At 35.1% G+C, this 20702-nt stretch overlaps 1 protein-coding gene across 1 annotated transcript in view; it reads left to right on the forward strand.

The window, feature by feature from the left end:
• Positions 1-19979, forward strand: part of LOC149209861 (DNA (cytosine-5)-methyltransferase DRM2-like) — a 212329-nt gene extending 192350 nt beyond the window's left edge. Inside the window, exon 14 of the mRNA XM_089398780.1 lies at positions 18681-19979. Within this exon, the coding sequence (XP_089254906.1) occupies positions 18681-19979 (1299 nt within the window). The remainder of the gene's footprint in view (positions 1-18680) is intronic.
• Positions 19980-20702: the final 723 nt, after the last annotated feature.

Genomic DNA, 20702 nt, shown 5'->3' on the forward strand with positions numbered 1-20702 from the left:
TAAGCCAACTAGCTTAAATTATTCCCAAATCACTTTGCATTAGACTTGACTAAAACACTAGGACTTGCCTAAGATTTCGACAATAAACTTCACCCTAGCTTTGGGGCTTTAATATGGAGGGGAAAAAACTCTTTTGATTAGCCATGTTTAGAATCACAGATAATCAATGAGGTTAAAAAACCTTCTAGGATGAAAATTTTCACCAAACTCATAGGGTTACCTAGGTTTTTAGATATACTCAAGGTCTTACTAGGATCATTTACATCATATAACTTGCAGAATGGGGTGACCATAACACTTTGAATATTGATAGGTGATCCAATCTAGTTGAACAAATTTTGGTACTTCTGCTTCCTTGGAACTCTGACAATTTGAGTGCAATAGACAAATTGAGGAAATTTCCAGATGATTATATAACTGCCTATTTGAATCCCGCTATTCGTATGGTCAAATTGGGTGTGTCAACTATTTTTAAATCTCAGAGTTGTACACTCATTAAAGATTCATCGACTTCTAAGGATCCTATGATAGGTTTAGGTTCGGTCACTTTCTGGGAATCATTGGTTCCCCCTTCTGACGCAATGTCTCTGGTTATTAGATTCAGGTCATACTCAGGGGAAGTTTCTCCTACAAACTCGATCATCATTGATATTTATTTCTTCTGTCATAATCTCGCTCTGGATATTGAGCCATTGCCTATTCAATTTACTATTATTTCCCCGGTTTGTCCCTCTATTACTCCTGATTTGGTGAGGAATGTTACCATTAGCTGGAAGTGGAAAGGGTAGATAGAAACTTGTTTTGTTTAAGCCATATAATATTTCTAGGTTATTTTCAATTTTTTTTTAATGTATGGACCCCCATTCTCCAACCCTTGTTTCTAGTTCAAATGCACAGGTTCTTAGAGAACTTATGCCTATTATATTACCCCCATCATCAAGGTTATGTCTTTAAACATCTAGGGCCTGGGGAATTCCCAAAAATGGTGTTCTCTCCGACAATTGATCTAGAATCACTGTCCATTAATCATGCTTATACAAGAGGTGATGGCCTTAGGGGTTAATGCTTGATCTTATTTTTTTTAAATTGAGCACCGGGTGGCGTTTGATGCCCTTGGACAATCCAGGGGTTTCGTTGCTTTATGAGATCCACATGTGGTTAACTTCAGGTCATACAAAACTTTTGCAGGCATTTTTCTATTAGGTTTCGCTAGAGTATCCATGATATGTTTTCATATATGGAATATTTATGCTCCATATTACTCCAGGATGGAGTTCTAAGATAGATTGGATAGATGTGGCATGTTAAAGATTGGCTCACTAATCGTGGTTGGTGATCTAAATTGAAAATATCTGCTGAGGATATTTGTGAGGGAAATGAAAAATGAACCCAATGCGGGGATGTTTTAAAGGTCTCTTTGGTGTGAATCAATTTGTGGATATATTGCCATTGATCCAGGTGGATGTTGGTGGCCACCCAACTATCCCATTTGGACCCCCACAACTGTCTCTTTCAGATTTTTCAGTTTCCTAAATTGTAGCACAGTTTACTATTTTTAGCAGTTTTTCGGGTCCTGAACTTTCAGAGCCGTTTTGAGGCCCTAAAAGACGTTTTTCTGGGAATCTGGGGCAACATGGGTCCATGGACCGATGTTGCCTCCCAAAGTGGTAGTACTCGGATATATCTGTCTAACGAGCTATTATGCCCGTCAAACGGAGATTGTATGCCAAAGTTACGACCCCGGGAAATTGATGTACCAATTTACCCAAACGGGGCCCACAATTTGGCATTTCATCTTCTAGGGTTAGGTTTCGGGACGTGAAAGGTTTTCCATTGTTTCTCAAAAATAAATAGGCCTTCGAGCCTCATTGTAAGACAGTTCAGAACAATTCAGAGGCATGCAGCCGCACATCTCTTCTCAGAGATAAGCTACCATCGCCCTAGCTGGTTTATTTCCATTTCTGGTTGTAAGCATATTTCAGTATTTTACAATAACGAAATGAAGAATTATTTCCGCTGCATCTTTGTGTTTATGGTTATCTCTATATTTTATTGCATTCCTATATAAATCCGGATCAGTGGTATCAGAGCGGTCTGCTTTCTCTCTGTTTTCTTTGCATGTCCCCAACGAGGTTGGGATATAAGGAGTTAGGGCTTGAACTGGTCGAACCTTTGCAAGACCAGCCTCGCAAATCCCGACGGCCTCCCATGGCGGATAAGAAGAAAGACGAGGGGGCAGGAGATCCTATCAAAATCTTGCTCGAAGAAGCGCTCGAGCAGCAAAGGAACGCAATGATGGATAACTTTCCGCAGATCCTTCAGCGGCTACCTAGAGGCGACGCATCGGCTTCCAACAGCGACTCTGGAAATGCCACACCCTTCAAGGTACAAGTTAATTTTGAAATCCCCATCTTCGAGGGTCAAATAGACGCAGATGCCGTAGATAAATGGTTAAATCTGCTAGATGGGTATTTTCCTGTTCACGAATTTTCAATTCAGGAAAAGATTGTTTTTGCTCTTCTCAAAGCAGCCCCCCACGTCAAGGACTCATGGGAAACCTACTGCGAGCAGAAGGATGAAAGTACAGGCTCACTATTTTCAGCCACACCCACTTGGAATGACTTCCGGGATGCCATCAAGGAGCAGTACTACCCTGTCGGAAGCTATGAGGACAAATACATCAAATGGACCACACTGTGGCAGGGACGAGACCAAGATGTGTCGGAGTTCACAAACATTTTTCATACCCTTCGCACACAGTTGGGTATCAAAGATTCTGAGCTACATCTGGTACTCAAATACTGTTGCTGCATGCATAGATACATCCAGGAAGAGATGGTGTTCTTGAACATCTCCTCGCTCGGCACAACATACTGATACGCTGTCAAAATCGAGCAAAAGTTCAAACAAAAGGAGCGAGACTTTGGATCTGCAAATCCGAAGCCTAAAGGACAAAGCCAAGGCGGGGTGACCCAAGACAACCCGTCAAAGCCGCAAGAAAAGAACAACACCATGAAGCTGAAGAAGGACACAGGGAAGTGGTGTGAGTTCCACAAGAGTCCCACTCATAACACAAGTGAGTGTCGGACCAAGCAGTCGCTGATGGCTGAGTTGAAGGCTTCCGAATCAGATGCATGTTCCGACCCTGAGCCAGAACCCGACAAGGGGAATGGCAAAGGGAAGCAGATCATTGATGCGGATCCTAGCGCCACTGTTGCCACCGCCAAGATCCAGAAAGATGAGCCCGAAAATCCAGAGGAAGGGGAGCGCCTTTTCCACTCATAGATGTGGGTGAAGGGTTCGCCGCTACAATTCATTGTCGACAGTGGAAGCCAAAAGAACCTCATTTCAGTAGAGGTCGTGAAGCGGTCGGGCGTACCGACTACACCGCACCCACAACCGTACAGTATCGGGTGGCTTCACGAAGGACGAGATGTGAAAGTTTGCTAGCAGTGCCGCCTTCCCTACAACATCAAACCCTTCACAGACAAGGTATTGTGTGATGTTACACCTCTAGATGTTTGTGATGTATTACTAGGCCAACCATACTTGTGGAGGTGACATGCTGTGTATGAGTCAAGGCCTCGTGCTGTCATTATTTCTTTGAATAATTCATTATATAGGATACCGGAGGTAGCCCCACCTACCATGACATCTTTGATCACTACTAAGAAAGGCAGCAAGCTCATCTCCTAGACTAGGAAATTCATCTATCTGGTTCACTCCCAAAGTAAAGGGAAGATTGTTGCTACATCCATGACCCCTACAAAGGGTTCCTCCACGTAGTAGCAACAACAAAGGGATACGGTCATGACAAAACACAGGAACAACTTCTCCTCACCCACAGGGGTACCACATAAGTTTCAGGTGGGCAACAAAGCTTGGTTACATCTGCAGAAAGAACGCCTTACAAGAACCCATCAGAAGCTCTGACCACTCCAACATGGTCCTTACACCAGTACCAAGGCTACGGGAAAAAATGCTTTGAAGCACAACATTCCTCCATTCCTTCGCTTGCACCGAGTGTTCAATTTGGACCATCGCCGACCATGCTTCCTACCATTTCTGGTCACAACAGAGATTGCAGAATAGCTCACCAGAGACCCAGCCCAGCAGAAGGTCCCTCATCTCAGGGAGGAACTCAACGCAATGGGGACCATTGCTTCCTAAGGAGGGAGGAATGATCCAGGTGGATGTTGGTGGCCACCCACCTATCCCATTTGGACCCCCACAACTGTCTCTTTCAGCTTTTTCAGTTTCCTAAATTGTAGGACAGTTTACTATTTTTAACAGTTTTTCGGGTCCTGAACTTTCAGAGCCATTTTGAGGCCCTAAACGACGTTTATTTCTGTGGAATGCATTTGGTGGGGAATGGAAAAAATTACATCATATTATCTCCACATTCGGCCAAGACTTTGGTCCTTATATGAGCCAAATGAAATCTGTATTGGTTGATGCTTCATTGGAGCCAACAAATACTATGGATATTGATGATATATTTGGTGTCGAGGTTGTCCCAATGGATCCGGGATTCAAGTACCTAGATTTTGATCTTAAAACAAACAATTATGGTATAAAAGACTTGAATTGGTTGATTGAAAAATTTGAGTGATGATTAACAAATTGGTCTCTTAAGTGGTTGACTCTTTGTGGCAGGTTGAATCTGGTCCAGTCTATATTACAGAACATCATTTTTTATTAGATGCACTTGTATTTATTACCTCTAACATCATTAAGAGGATTAATTCTATAATTTCAAATTTCATATGGATCAGCTCCAGTGTTGGGAAAAAAATACATATAGTTAGACTAAACGATATCTCTAGGAACATAGAGGATGGTGGATGGGGGATTATGAATATTGAGAAGTTTAATTGGGATCTAGGAGTGAATAGCCTATGGCGCGATTTATGTGGAGATGTCATTAGGAAAAATATAGTAAGGATAAATATCAAAGAAAAATGTCGATGACTAAATAACTAAAGGTTGGGGCTCGGATGCCCTGTCTGGCTTCTTACATATGGAATGGATTGATGAAAATTAAGATTGGGATGAATCCCATTATGGGATTCTCGAGGGTGATCATACAATGCTTAATACACTTATACGACATATCCATAACTTGGGTATATACTACTTAGATCCTTTATTTCTTTATCCATCCTAGTTATGCTTATGTGATTTGGGTCTTTTTAGGGAATTGGCTGAGTTCTAGGACAAGTACATTCATAATATTTCTATATTGGGTACCATTATTAGAGATAAGGAGGATATTTACACATGGGATAGAAATATGGAATTAAGGTTGATATCTGTTAAGGAGGCATATAGTTTTATCACACATGTACAACAAGATTTTGTCGAATGGAGGTGGTATAGAAAAAATTGGGCTTGGAAACTCCCTTTCATCCTTAAATGTTTTGGATGACTGGAAAGGAGGAAGAAAATATTAACCTGGGACAACTTATATTGCAAGGGTTTATGTGGAACTTGCGGGTTTGTTTTATGAAGGGATGCTCTCGAGGATGTGACACATCTGTTGTTTATTTTCCAAATTGTGGTTGCCATCTGGATTGTTGTTTTGAACATGTTAAATATTTATGTTGATTGGAACAAAACTTCCATAGATGAATTTATATAGGACTGGAATATGGGATACAAAGAATACTATACCCTTCCTTTCTATGTTATGTGGGGCATTTGGAGATGTAGGAATGAATTAATTTTTTAAATTGTCCATTAGACATTAAATAGACCAACGTTAATATGTTCATACTTCAACGATACTAGTCCTATGGTTAACAATGGGTCAAAGAGATGCATCAGGTTGGTGGACATATGGAGCAAATACCTTGTGGGGTTTTTTGATGGGGCTACAAATAGGAATATATGTGGCAAAGATGCTTACATAGTTTTAAATCCTGGTCAATGCTTTCATTTTTGCTAGAACAATGGGGTGGGCACAAACACTAGGGCAGAGATCATTGCTATATGAGATGTTTTATACTATGCCAAATGGTTATCAATTGAGGTGATGGATGTATTTGGGGACTCTAAAGAGGTTATTGAATGGTATGTAGGCAATATTTCCTTTGATCATCCTATGCTTTCACATTGAATTTAAAGGATTGGGAACATGGTCAAACTATTTGGTGGATTTACATTTACACATATTTTTTAGGAGTAGAATGGGATTGTTGATGTTTTATCAAAAGTAGGCCACAAAAATCATCCTTGTGAAATTATGTATTGTTCCTACAACAATGATTGCTATATTTGGACTAGGAAAATCCACTATGCATGAGCACTTTTATTTAGCATGAGGTCATTTTGGAAATTTATATTCCAGTTTTGGCATAATTAGCATGAAGTAGATGTAATTAGATATGATATTTACTATTTGGAATATCTTTATCATAAGTGCTACATGGGATACATGGAGTATCTTGTATATTTTTGGTATTTCTAGAGAATGGTGCAATACAGAATGTAAATTCCACTCTATGTAAACAATCTTATATAATACAAAAGTTTGTTGATTTTTCCCTAAGGGTTCACCATTATAGAAGAAAAGGGTTAGTGCTTGGTCAACCTTATTTTGCGGGGATGTGCAGAGAAGGAGACTCACCACGCAAGGAAGAAAAAAGAATTACATCGAAGAAGTGGAAACCTAGAACTCGTGGACCCCTCCATATCTTGAGTGTAAAGTGGAATGGATTAAGTTCCAGAGGATTGAAGCACTAGGGGTATTAAAAAACTATGAAAATGGAATGGGGGATTTAATTGTGTTTTCAATACAGTTTTGAATGACACAAAAGGAAGGTATTAGTGCCTTTCAAGCTTAGCCAATAGGCCCAAGCCATAGTTATATCCTTTTGAAAAGAAGGTGTTGGTGTGATAAACCTTTTTGAGGTTCGATTAAATGTGATTTTGGAGACGAGTGAAAGGGAAAAACATGTCATATTGTGAATACTACTAAAGATCGATCTCCAAACTCACAAGTGACCTAGCCTTCATCAAGATATGGAAAAAAAAGGATAGGGTAGTTTGACACTCTACATAAAGGGAGTGGAGTATAATCAAGAGTAGTAGTAAACCAGTGTGTCGAAATCACCTTGACTTGACCTTTTTTAGCCAATGCATAATTATTTTTGATTTAAAGGTTTGGGGATTTTTTTTTCTAGAGTCTGATTAGGCCTCAGAAATGAGAGTACCAGCCATTTTCCTTCAATGTGCATGAAATGAAAATATAAACAATCCTTGAGACATCATTCTTTTTGAGCTTGGTACTTGATGCATCAAGCTTGAGACTGTGTTCAACCTTTTCTAACTTCTACATCACATTTGCAGTTTTGTTATCTTGAAGAAGGGATGGGTTTGTGTTTAGCATTTTCTAAATTATTCATCACAATTGAGGTTTCATTATCTTAAAGAAGGGATGGGACCGATATATAATTGGCGTATTATTTGTCTCAGTCCAATGCTTTAGTTATCCCTCTAAGTCATATTTGATGTTGGTTTTTAGGGGTCTCATATCTTTTGGAGTTTTTGGGTATTTAGGATTGTCTTCCTCAGTGTGAATACTCCTTGGATGCACATCGTACCTCCTATGAAGGAGTTGAATATATGAGATGACATATATAGGAAATTTCTATAGGTTCCCTAGACAAATCCACAAGATCAATAATGTTCAAAGACAACATTCTATATTGATTTGGGGGTTGGACACTTCATCGTGTGCACAATTTTTGTGTTTCCTTGCTCTAGTTCAAAGTGGGTTCACTTAGACTTCATGAGGAGGTAGATTACAAGATTGATAAGTCAAAGCATGATCTTCCAGTTCTACTATCTTTTGGAAGTAAAGAAAGAGGAGCACTTAATCTTCCATTGCTACATCTACTATGAGAATCAAGGGTGGTTTCATTTCCTATTCATGTACCTACAAATTCTCTCCAATTTCTCCAAATACCTCAACTATAAATGCTTGGCTTTATATATGGAAGAGGATCTTGGGCTCTATTCCGATACACTTCAGCCTCCTCCTAAACTAGCTTCCAACCAATGGATTACTGCCCTTTTTATGGTGCTAAAATATTTTATGAGCATAAGAGATAGAGTCATAGTAGCCTTGCTTTTGACTATAGATCAATGTGGATTTGACGAACCATTCCTCCTTACCAAAGACCTCTTTTTGGTAGCAACATAGTGTGCAGTATAGAAAATTTTCAATCTTCATTTTTCTCCATTTAGTCTCGAATGTGATGAGAAATATATCTATAAGATGCTCATATGCTTGTGTTGTCATCTTTATTCTAGATATTGTACCCATTCACATCATGTTTTCTTCTCCCATTTCAATGTTCTACTTTTAGAGTTTTGGTTTTTAGGCTTTATCTTAGATCGATATTGTGCATTGGCCAAGTTCATGGGGTCCTTGTCTTTGAAGAAAAAAATAAAACTTAGAAGTAAATGCATTCATGTAGAAAATTTGTTTAAATTTGACCAACATCGGGATGGATTTCCGATAAAGTAAAACCCTAAGGACACGAGAGAACCCATCTTGCCCCAAAAGGAAGAAACCAAATTTGTTAAAATAAAAATCTTATTATTAATGTAGTTGGAACTTTATTTAGGGAGACTCAAAATTAGGGAAATTATTATTATTCGATACTTTGGGAAGAAAATCTTGATGATGGTCTCTCCTCCTAACATCGAAAGTTAATACATAAATGAATTTGAAATTAAGATGGCTCTGTAATAAGAGAGAACGATATTATTTGTATATCTTGTCTCCTCTCTATGGCACCCCTTTTTTAACCTTCGATTTCATATATAGTGAACCTTCTCAAAGCTAAATTAGAGCAGGATACAATGACATCTCTGGTTTGAAGTTTCAGAAGTTCTATTCACGATTTATGGTCCAATTCTAGGGAGAAGGCTGACATATGATTATAGTGACAGATATTGTGGTTGGCTTCATTCCTAGAGGCCACATTTCATTCTCTTGGGGTCGCTTTATTGATTTCTATGACTGGCATTCATGATTATAGTGAGGCTCTCTCTTTATATAGGGTCCACATTGCTATATGGATAACTCACATAAATAGTAATCTAGATATATCATGGCTCACATTAGATACACTATCTCTAGCTCACTTTTGATACGATGGCTCGACATTCATATATTACAGTGGTTCGGCATTCATCCATATATCATAATGGTTATATTGGAATTCATATATTACAGTAGCTCGAGATTCATATATTATAGTGGCATCGATTTGGCATCTGCGTAGACACGAACATCGACTTGGCATTCGTATTGGTTGTGCTATAGACATATAGCAATGTTTTTCCTTGAGGCATCATATTGATAGATTTGTGGCCTTAATACCTGTAAGGTTCGAATCATATACTCTGTCTCATATATTTTGAAGCTCGTAGAGAACTATCATTTTCATTTGGAAGGATCTCATATATCATCTGTGGCTCAATTATATTATATATTATCTTTTATTGAATTGAATTTCTCAAAATTCATATAAGTATTATTATTTTTTATTTGAAGTAAAAAGACAATTTGTGACAAATTATGTTGTTATCTTAATGATATTATTTTGCAAAAAATTTTAGTGTTATATTCATTAGAATAAATTTTAGCCTAATGGTCTCCTAAGGAAAAATAATAAAATAAGAGCTATGAAATTTGACGAGAAAAAAATACAACTATTTTTTTTAATTGTATTTTTGGCTCATCTCCTTATAGGTTTACTCAAATCTAATGTATTGACACTTGTGGGATGCGGAATTTAAATTTCGCATTCAACGAGTACCCTTCACGCATACTTTTGAGAAGACCAACATTGACAAAAAATGAAGATACATTAAAAAAAGTGTTGAAAATGTGTTTTTAATGTATCTTCAAATTTTATCAATGTGGGGCTTCTCAAAAGTATGCATGATGGGTACTCGTTCGATGTGAAATTTAATCCCGCATCCAATGAGTGTTTACACTTGAAATTTGAGTAAACCTATAAGGAGAAAAATGATAAATAAAATTAAAAATAGTTTTTCGTCTTTTCCTCCAAAATATTTACATGTACCTCTTTTTAAATTTAAAGGATTTGATTGGTTTACATATTATGACATGGAAATTACGTGAAAATTTCATGGGCACTTTTAGGCTAAAATTTCCTCTAATGCCTTAAATTTTCCATTAAATGAAATACTTGTCCTTGCAAATTTTCGCACATTTCAAGAAGTATGTTGTATTTTAACTTACTCTAAAATGTGTTATATATATATATATATATATATATATATATATGAGCATGATCTACACAGAGAGAACTAATTTTTTCATATCAAAAATTCATTTTTGTTATGAAAAATTATATTTTTTTATTTTTTTCAAAGTTGGTGAAGCAATCTTTCAATTGCATTTTGCAGACACGTGTTCCCATAAGTTTTTTCTCAACTATTTAAATAAATCGAATAACCAAGAGTAGCCTTTTGAAGAAGACTTGTAAACAAAGATAGTGGTATTTTTTGAAAATTTTTCATTGTGTATATTTTATGTTATTGATTTTTTATTCAGCCTCTTTGAAACTATACAAAAAAATTTCAAGCATTATGTTTAAAATAATTTAAATGAAAAATATCACTTGAATTTGAAAATGTCAAACTCATTTGCTATTGGATAGAGGATTCCTTCATGAATTCAATATGATCAACTCCACCATTTAAGGACAAAATTTTCCCTAAGTCCTCTAGGCTACAAAATCGTGTTGCAGAGAAATCTATAGAAAGGGTGCTAAAATTGTGGTTTTTAGGACCTCAAAAGCTTGATTGAGCACTTAAAATGCTCGATTAAGTGCTTAAATTATAAATTCATGTTGAAAATTGATAGTTATGGGATGAATTTCCATGAGTAAAAATTATTTTTTGACCGTTCTAGAGTGGCTTTCTAAAATTAAAAAGGCATGTCTATCTTTGCAACCATGACTTTCCAAAAATAGTAAATCATCTTCCATCCATTCATATATATATATATATATATATATATATATATATGATGGAAAATCACTTGACTTGTCCTTAATCAATCTCAGTAGTGTAATCATTAACTTAATCATCAATATTATTATTATTATTATTATCACTATTCTCTTTATGATATTATTATATTATTATTAAAAAGAAATTCAAGTCTCACAATCATGGGACTCACATATGTAACTCGCGTCAATTAATACATAAGTTACACTCCTATTTTGGCATGTGTAACTTCTTCCACAAGGCATAGGAGATACTCTCTCATGAATTCAACCTCCTTTCTCTTCCTATATATTTTGTGTCTCTCATCTTCACTACACACACTTATTTTTGTGTGTGAAAGGAGAATTGGAGCTTGAGAAAGAGAGTTTGAGAGCCTAGAGGAAGATTGAGAGAGAGACATAGAAATTCTTGAAGAGCAAGAGAAGATCTTGGAGAGTCAAAGTGATTGAGTGTTTGCATCAATTATTGTTACCAGAGATCTTCAGATTTGGGTGAATTTTTTCACTCACTCATTGTACTTTGTATCTCTGCTGAACAATTAATTTCTAATAGAAGAAGGATCTGGTTGGATTTTCCCCTTGTAGGTTTTCCCTTAGTAATTAACCTAATTTCTATGCATCTACTTGAGTTCTTGGCTATCTTCTATTCTGCATATGGTTTATGTTCTATCTACAATTATTTACTTGTATTGCAGTATAAATAAGTTTTGGATTTAAGTAACTGTAACAACATAGAACATCTTATTTTTAACAATTCAAATAGTTCGATTAAGGGTTTAACAAGCCATTTACGTGGTTAACGAGGACTTCATTTAGCTCAATCGAGAATTTGTAAAAATAAAGTTTTACAAAATTCAAAGAGGTCTTATTTTTAAAAATAAGATCCTTATGTAAACACCGCAAATTTAGAATAAAAAAATCTAAAATCTAATCCAGTAATAATTTAATCAATTTGTTATATATATATATATATATATATATATATATAGATATATATATATATATAGATAGATAGATAGATGTACATGTTATATATATATAACTTTATGTTATATTAAATATTATATATATGTTAAATGTTGTATCTAGTATATATATATATATATATATATATATATATATATATATATTATAGGTTCATAAACAATATAATTATGTATATCTAGTTGTATATAGTTATAATTATGTTATAATCTTATGTTATAGGTTTATATATATATATATATAACAAAAGTTTTATTTTGGATTTTTAAAATTTAATTTAAGTAATTTAATTTTTGAACTCATTGTACTATATTAATTATTAAAAAATATTTAAGATATAAATTAATTTAATTTGAAATAAAAAAATGAAATAATTTTTTTTATTTGATAAATAGAAGTTTACTTTGATCAACCATATTCATTATGTTAATATTAAGTTCATAATTTGTTTATTTATTGGTTATAGTTGAGGTTGTTTTATGTTTTGGAGTGTTTTTTGACATATGTTTTTTGCCTAATTTATTTGAAATTTAAAATAACTAAAAATCAAAACATTTTTAAAATTTATTTCACTAAATTCCTAAGAAAAAATTTCAATACATAAAATATTTAGAAATAAAGTTTTTACCCTTCAAAATAAAAAATAAAATTCCTAATAAACTTGGTACCATTGCAATTATTGAAAACTTAAATTTTCTAGATTTTTTGTGATTTTCAAAGGGTTTTCTTGGTGGGTTTTTGTGGTTTTCTACATTTTTTTTGTTTTTTTTTTCAAAGGTTTTCTTGATGGTTTTTTAGCTTATTGTTTTGGTTTTCAAGGGTTTACTTGGTAGTTTCCATGGTGTGTTTTTATGGTTTTCATGGTTTTTGTATGGTGGGTTTTCATTTCAAATTGTTTTTTTATTAAAGGAAAAAAGAATTCAAGTAGAGAAAAAATGATAGGAAACCTATCTTGGGCTAAAGATAGTGGTTTGTTTGATATGAGACATTTGTGGTGTCACTGCTCAATATACCAAACACTCGATTGAGTTCTGAAACCCTTGGTCAAGCAGTTAAATGCCTCAGTCAAGCTGTCATTTGCCTCACAATCTACTAAAATGGATTGGTATATTGCAACTATGACTTTTAATGCCAAATAGAGGCCAGATCTAGCTTATAGCTCAATTGAGCTCTTATGTTAACTCGAGTTACATAGGAGCTCGATTGAAAGTTTGTTTGAACACTCGATCGAGCTATGTTTAAGCCCTTAAGAAGCTTGATCGATCTTAAAACTTGCTCGATTGAGCACTTAAAATAGCTCAATTGTGCTCCATTTTATCACCAAAATGCGCCCTCGCTTTGCCAAAAGGTGTAACCCAACTCCATGCATATACCCCATGTATATCTATTCCTATGGGCCCTTGGTCAGACATAGTGACATATGACAATCAACAGTGACACTGCAAGCTAAGATTCACGACCTTCTCTTTATGTTTAGTAGTATATGTCAATGACTTTATGATATATGGCAATATAAGCTATAATGGAATTATTTATTGGTTTGAATGACAGTTCCGCATGGTAGGGATATATGACAATATGACAATGATTTTGACCCTAACATGTAACAATGATATGTGGCATAACATCCATGACAATGACCCTTAATATGGTAGTAATTGTGACTTAGTTAATTTGATAGCTTGACTATGTCAGTGGCATCTTGAAGACAATAAAAACAACATTTAGCACTCTCAATGATAAGTAATCATTGATGGCAGTATGGAAATAACCTTGAAGGCAATGATCTATTAAGGTCGTGACTTGATATGGCCTCGGTGATAATGACCTTGATGAAATTACCCTTGTCCCTTGTTGAGGCTTTCCAATGGAAGAGGAAGTAAGCTTATTCCATAATATACGATGACAGTGTCCATGCTGATGTCACTTATTGCAGTAACATGGATGATGCTACTTGAGACAATGATATGACAACAATTCTCCATTAACTTGTTTGATTATCAAAGATCAGATTGTTGAGTGCACAAACATAGTTGTGAACTGACTTGAGGTGGCCCCATGAGGCCTGATGTATTGATGATGTCTTATAATGATTTACTTTGTATCTCAGCGGAACAATTGATGAATATATAATAGAAGAATAATTTGGATGGGTTTTCCCCCTAATGGGGTTTTTCCCTGGTCTCTGACCAAATTCTATTGTCCCCTTTATGTATTATTTTATTTTGTTCTTCTTTTATGTTTATTTGTACTCTTAATGTTATTGTTCTTTCTACATAATTGTTGATGATGTATGGGATGAATGTAATACATAAATGTTGAAAAGTTTGTAAATGTAATTTTCTAAAGCAAAGAACAATATAGCCTTAAGAAAACTAACACAAAGAAGTTTGTAAATATAATTATCTAGATCTTGTATCCATATCCATACTTTACATTCTATATCTTGCTTTTTATAGGAGCCATTTTGACATTCCCATTTTGTTATAGAGTTGAGACTTTTGTGATCCATAACATGTTTGTGAGAATCATTTCGGCAAAATCACATAGAAAATCATTTGTCACCACGTTTCGAACCAACTATTGTGGTTCATCGTTAGGATAAGTTGAAGAACAAATTTGAGCAACAAGTTAAATAGGGAATGCAGGTCCTTCCAACAGTTATATTTGACTGGGCAACGGTTAAAAATGACTTCTAACGGCTAGATTTGACCAGGGACTAGGTTGATAAGGATCAAGGAAAGAAGCCAAAGATGTTAATATTGAAAAATCTCTTGAATATATTATTAGGGCAAATTAAATTAAATTTATGTTATTAATAATATCATTAATACTATTATTATTAATTTTAAAATAATATTATTATTATTCTTATTATTAGTATTAATATTAAGGTAAATAATTCTATTAAAAGAATAATATTATTACTATTACTAAATTATTGTTATTATGATACTAATATTAAAATTCTTGATATTGGGGTAAATCCAATATTAAAATTAAAGTGACCATTGTTAAATTGATATTAATATTATTATTATTAACTTCAAAATAATATTATTACTATTACTATTATTAATATTAATAATAGCCTAGGGTAATAATTCCATTATTACTAATTACAAAAATATTTTATTTAAGAGTAAATATATTAAAGTGACTCATGTTAAAATAATAGTAATACTATTATTATTAATTTCAAAATAATATTACTATTACTACTATTAATATTAGCCTAGGGTAAATAATCCATTATTACTAATTATTAATATGTTTTACTAAATACAAAATTCCCATTTTGTGTTTACATCATTGTACCATCATTCCCTAACCTACTTTATTGGTTATTTGTTGGAAATTAATAAAAATATCTTATCTAATTTTAGATTATCTATAATCTTGTTAATATGACTGTTCAAGAGTTTTATTCCTTCCTCCTTTATTTAAATTTTGATCCATGTTGAGACCCAAATATTGTGCATTGACCAAGTTCTAGGGGTCCTTGCCTTTCAACAAAAAAAATTCAAACTCATAATTAAATTTGAAAATCAAACTCATAATTAAATGCACTAATGTAGAAAACCAAGGTAGTTCTACAACCAGGGTAGTACCATCACCCAGGCACATAGCTTGGGGGATTCTTGCCAATATCGTTAAGAAGCTAGTATTGAATTTCTACATTGCTCATTTTCTCTCTTTTATATACTTTTCAGTTTGAAATATATGCGATTGTGAACCTTTCCACACCATTTGTCCACAAAAACATTCTTAAAATCCGGCCAACCTTTATACTCCCTAGAAAAAGACATATACCAACTGAGATTCACCTTCAATTATTTGCACGAAGATCCTAATAATGAGATCTTCATTCTCCACCTTGAAATGCTCAATAATTTTCAGGAACTCTGTCAAGTGGTCTTCCATTGAAACCACTTTATTGTCTTGATTCTTACGTGGCATCTTCTTATGGCCAGTTGGGAGATCATATTGTTTCCCTTGGTTTGCCATGAAATCCAAATGAGTATATGTGGTGGTTTTCCATCTTTGACTCATGTGATTGGTGTTTGGAATTACCACAACACTTGCACTGGAATTTGTAGAAATAACTGCTAACAAAGAACCAACAACAAAATGGGTAGTTGAGTGCAGAAAGATCGAAATCACCGAAGCACTTTTCTTGTACCTGATGAAGCAGAAAAAATGACACCCGTTGCCTGTTGAGGGAGCAAACTCGCCTTACCTTATCGAAATAGTTCATATTAGTCTCCCAACGAGGGAAACAAACCCCATGCGGGATTGAAACATGTGGATTTCCTTTTGTTGTCCAGTATTACCAACCTAATATCCATGGAGTCACCAGGTGAATCAGAATAAATTTTGAAATTATTTGACTGTAAGCTTTATCTCAGCAGAATTTTGTAGCCCAATGCTACAAATAATTGAGGATTTGGTGAAAATTTTGGCAACGGCACCAAAAGAACTCTAGATACCCAGAATTAGCCTTGGCAAAACCATTTAGGAACAAAGACCTTTTACCTCTTAAGCTCCTTTGACTTTGGTTTGGTTCTTACCAACACTAGTGGGGTATGCCTAGCATCTGGCTGGGACCTGTGGATTGAATCGATGGAATGAATTGCGTCAACAAGCAGGGAAAAAACACAAAAAAAAAAATTCTAACAACTTTAGGGAAAGGTTTAGAAACCAGTGCCTACCATTGGGTCATGGTGTCAAATAAGTGCTAGAGAAAATCTCTCTTTGAAGGGGGAGAGTTCCATTGAGGCATTCGTGTTAGATGAATCTCATTGGTTTACAATGTTTCGACCCCTACATTAAATGAGTAGACACAATTTCTTGGTTGGGCATGCCTATTCAAACAAGTTCTTACCCCACAGCTTTTTCTTGGTTGTGCATACCTATTCAAACGCAAGTTCTTACCCCACAAATCTTCGAGGTCAAAAACAATTGCTCAGATTTATAATCTCAGTTAAACCGGGGAAAAAAACCCAGACAATATCATGAAATTAACTTGACTAAACTGAACAACAGAGCTATAAGTATTCAAAATGAAAAACAACACGTGAGAATGGAAGAATTGTAGACCAAATATTCAAGCTTTTATCATTTCTAGACTGTTTGCTGATTACAAGGATATCATATTCTGAATCTCTAAAGGCAGATATTGAATCATCTAGTATCTAACCTCAAAACAATGAATACTTCATTTTTATATGAATTTGTCTCCTTGAACACTACGCCCTCATACTGCCCAACTGAAAACACTTGTACACTATGCGTTGTCAATCAGTCAGATGTGTCATTATTCCCTTGGATACTGATACATGGAAAGGTTTGTGGACAATATTGAAAATATTCACAGCTTAGTATATCAAAAATAATGTTCAAACTCCAAGTACTGCCATAATACATTAGAAACACCAGCTTTCCACGTGGCCTCCTTAACATAATCAGCTCCATTGCATGAATATAAACTGTGCCTTCTATCTTTGTCCAGTTATGCACAATTCTCTTACGACACATCTACCTTCTTTCCACTGTTTATTGTCTGCATCGGTGCACACTCGCGCAGATCACCTAGCACTTCATGGCTGCACACAACTTGCTTTATTTCTTCGACTTAGTAAAATAAGGGATTACACCATTCTTGGAACTTTAAGTGGACTCCTTTAGTGTCTTGACAATGCATGTTTGCTCAAAACAGCTTCAATCCTTTACGACTGCCATCCATCTAATTCATACACCAGTCTAACAAGGAAAGAAGGGTGCACTTTCCTCTGTCACCTTGATTAGAAAAATGCTTGGGAAAGAACTTATGGCTTAGTTATAATTAGCACATGAATTAGATTTAACTCCCTTCATTAACACACTCATTTGGACGTTCCAAAATATAGCAGGTAACTTCTTTTTGTCTGTGTGGTAGCTAAGTTAACTCAACAGCGTGCCTTCAACCTTGTTAACTCCATGTAGCTGGTTTTCCTACTCAATAAACATCTATGCATAGAATGCTGCATCATGCTTACATTCATAACTTATTTCTCATAGTAGCCATGTGAACACTCTCTTTTGCTGCTGCTAACATCTCTGACATATTATTTCATCTTTCCAGCCATCATAATATCCATGAAATTCACCATCTTGCTGCTGCTAGGTGCTGTTACACACCTCTTTAAGTTCCCAGTAAAATATCAGTATGCGTGAACAAGAACCACATCTAATGTACCATTCTCCAATATACTAACTCGAAGAGGCAGCTCATGTGATCCAACCGTCATGAAGAATAGGCACTCACTGATTTGTGATCTAATTCATATGAACTTTGACTCCTCATATCATAAACACATGGCGTCATAACTGTAATATTCTTCTCTGTCAAGACAAATCCTGCTTGAGTGGTTTCTCCTTTGGTTGATTTCATGAGATTTTGACATTACTGAAGGTTTTTGAGACCCACTAATCCATTTCTTTTCATTAAATAATTGAAGTGTAAATCTGAAAATGAAACATTATTCATCTACATGGAAAACAGTCTTTTAAATTAGTATTGACACATATCTAGTAGCGAGGTTGAAACATAGTTTCTATGACTTTGAGAAGTTGACCTTAATATGATTCTTTTTGTAGGGATTGATGAAGGTTTTGAAGAAAGAGAAGTCAATGAACTTGCTTGAAAGTAAGGAATTAGAAGCAGCCAATGGGGCAAACACAGAAAGTGTCATGTCATTAGGCAAGAATATATTGCAGTCACTAGCATTTCCAATTCAAAAAATGTCATTCAAGAAGCACAGTGTCATAGAAAAGGTGTCATCAAAACACATGTCTTTGAACAATGGACATGGAAACATGATTTTACATTCTTCACATCATAACAACAGAATGTTTGGTTTTGGAGTCCCAGGACATCCTCTGGGACAATGTCAGAGACAGCTCAATGAGTTTGCCCAAGGGCCTCCGTACTTCTACTTTGAGAATGTTGCCATTGCACCAAAGGGTGTCTGGGCAACTGTATCTCGATTTCTATATGATATTGACCCTGAATTTGTAGATTCTAAGTATTTTTCTGTTTCAAGCAGAAAACGAGGCTATGTGCATAACCTCCCGATTGAGAATCGATATCAGATTTCTCCTTTGCCACCAATGACAATACAAGAGGCATTTCCTGATATGCAAAAGTATTGGCCTTCTTGGGATTACAGGACAAAGCTTAATTGCATAAATACTGCGGTGGGAAGTGCTCCATTATGTGACAGAATGCGGTCTATAATTAAATGTTCCAATGGGAATCCTTCCATCCAAGACCAGGCTCGCATTCTTCATTATTGCAAAAAGTGGAACTTGGTCTGGGTTGGTCCAGATCAGTTGGCTCCACTGGAGCCCCATGAGATGGAGATTGCTCTTGGTTTTGATGTAGGCCACACGCGTGGTGCATCTACTAGGACTGAGCGTGTCAGGTCTCTTGGAAATGCATTCCAAGTAGATACTGTGGGGTATCATCTTTCTGTCCTGAAATGTCTTTATCCTGATGGACTCAATGTGCTTTCTCTTTTTTCTGGAATTGGAGGTGCAGAAGTGGCTTTGGACCGTCTGGGAATAACTCTTAAATATGTTGTATCAGCAGAAATCTGCAAAGAAAACAGGCTTATCCTCAAAAGCTGGTGGGAAAAAACAGAACAGAAAGGTAAATTAATTGAGCTGGAAGATGTTCAGAACCTAGCAGAGGATGAGCTTGAAAATCTAATTGATAAGGTTGGGGGTTTTGATCTTATTATTGGTGGAAGTCCCTGTAATAATCTGACGGGCAGCAACAGGCGGACAAGAGATGGGTTGGATGGGAAGCATTCCTCACTTTTCTTTGAATTTTCACGCATTGTAAATAGTGTGAGACATCTAATGCGTTCGAAAGGAAATGCTAAAAAAATCTGAAGTTTTGTGATTTTTAACTGCATTCTTTCAATTCTGTTTTATGAAGACCTCAAATCATTTATTTCTGAAATGACAGAGAATTGAAAAACATTTATTTATATATTTTATATTCATTACCAAAAACTAGAAATGATAGACAATTGAAAAATATTTGTTTAATATATTCATTACAAAAACCTATACATTGTTTTGGTAATAAATTTTTATTTTTTGAAAGACATACCATGAGAATTTGCTTAAATTTATCTGCTGACAGTCGATATTAATATAAATGCTTTGGTTTCAAATAATAAATTGGATTGATCCAGGCCTATGTCAGGACCAGATTTTGACATTATTTGTGACTGCATTTTAGAACAAGTATCTTGGCAATTTGACTTGTTGAGAGTTTCTGTTACATGAATTTCCTTTGATTAACTGTGAAGAATTCTTGTTGTGGTGCATACAAATAGGTTCATAGCTATTACACAAAGTTTAATCAACGTTTTTGTATTGGTTAATTATATAACAAGTGGTGAAATTATTCTGTTTTTGTTTTATTGAATATGCGTTTCACTTCTAAATGCTACTGGGGCTGGTGTGATACACGTAATGAATACAGTAATCGCATATCAAGCAGCCGGCACTGGTGTGACACACGTAATAGACACGTTAATCGCATATCAATGTGGTATCACATATACTATATCTGGTTCATGGTAGTGTTAGAGTCCCAATTCGCTC

This window comes from Pinus tabuliformis, chromosome 1_2 (assembly GCF_031772625.1).
Source record: "Pinus tabuliformis cultivar Carrire ecotype Pingquan chromosome 1_2, CPIR1, whole genome shotgun sequence".
NCBI classification, from domain to species: Eukaryota; Viridiplantae; Streptophyta; class Pinopsida; order Pinales; family Pinaceae; genus Pinus; species Pinus tabuliformis.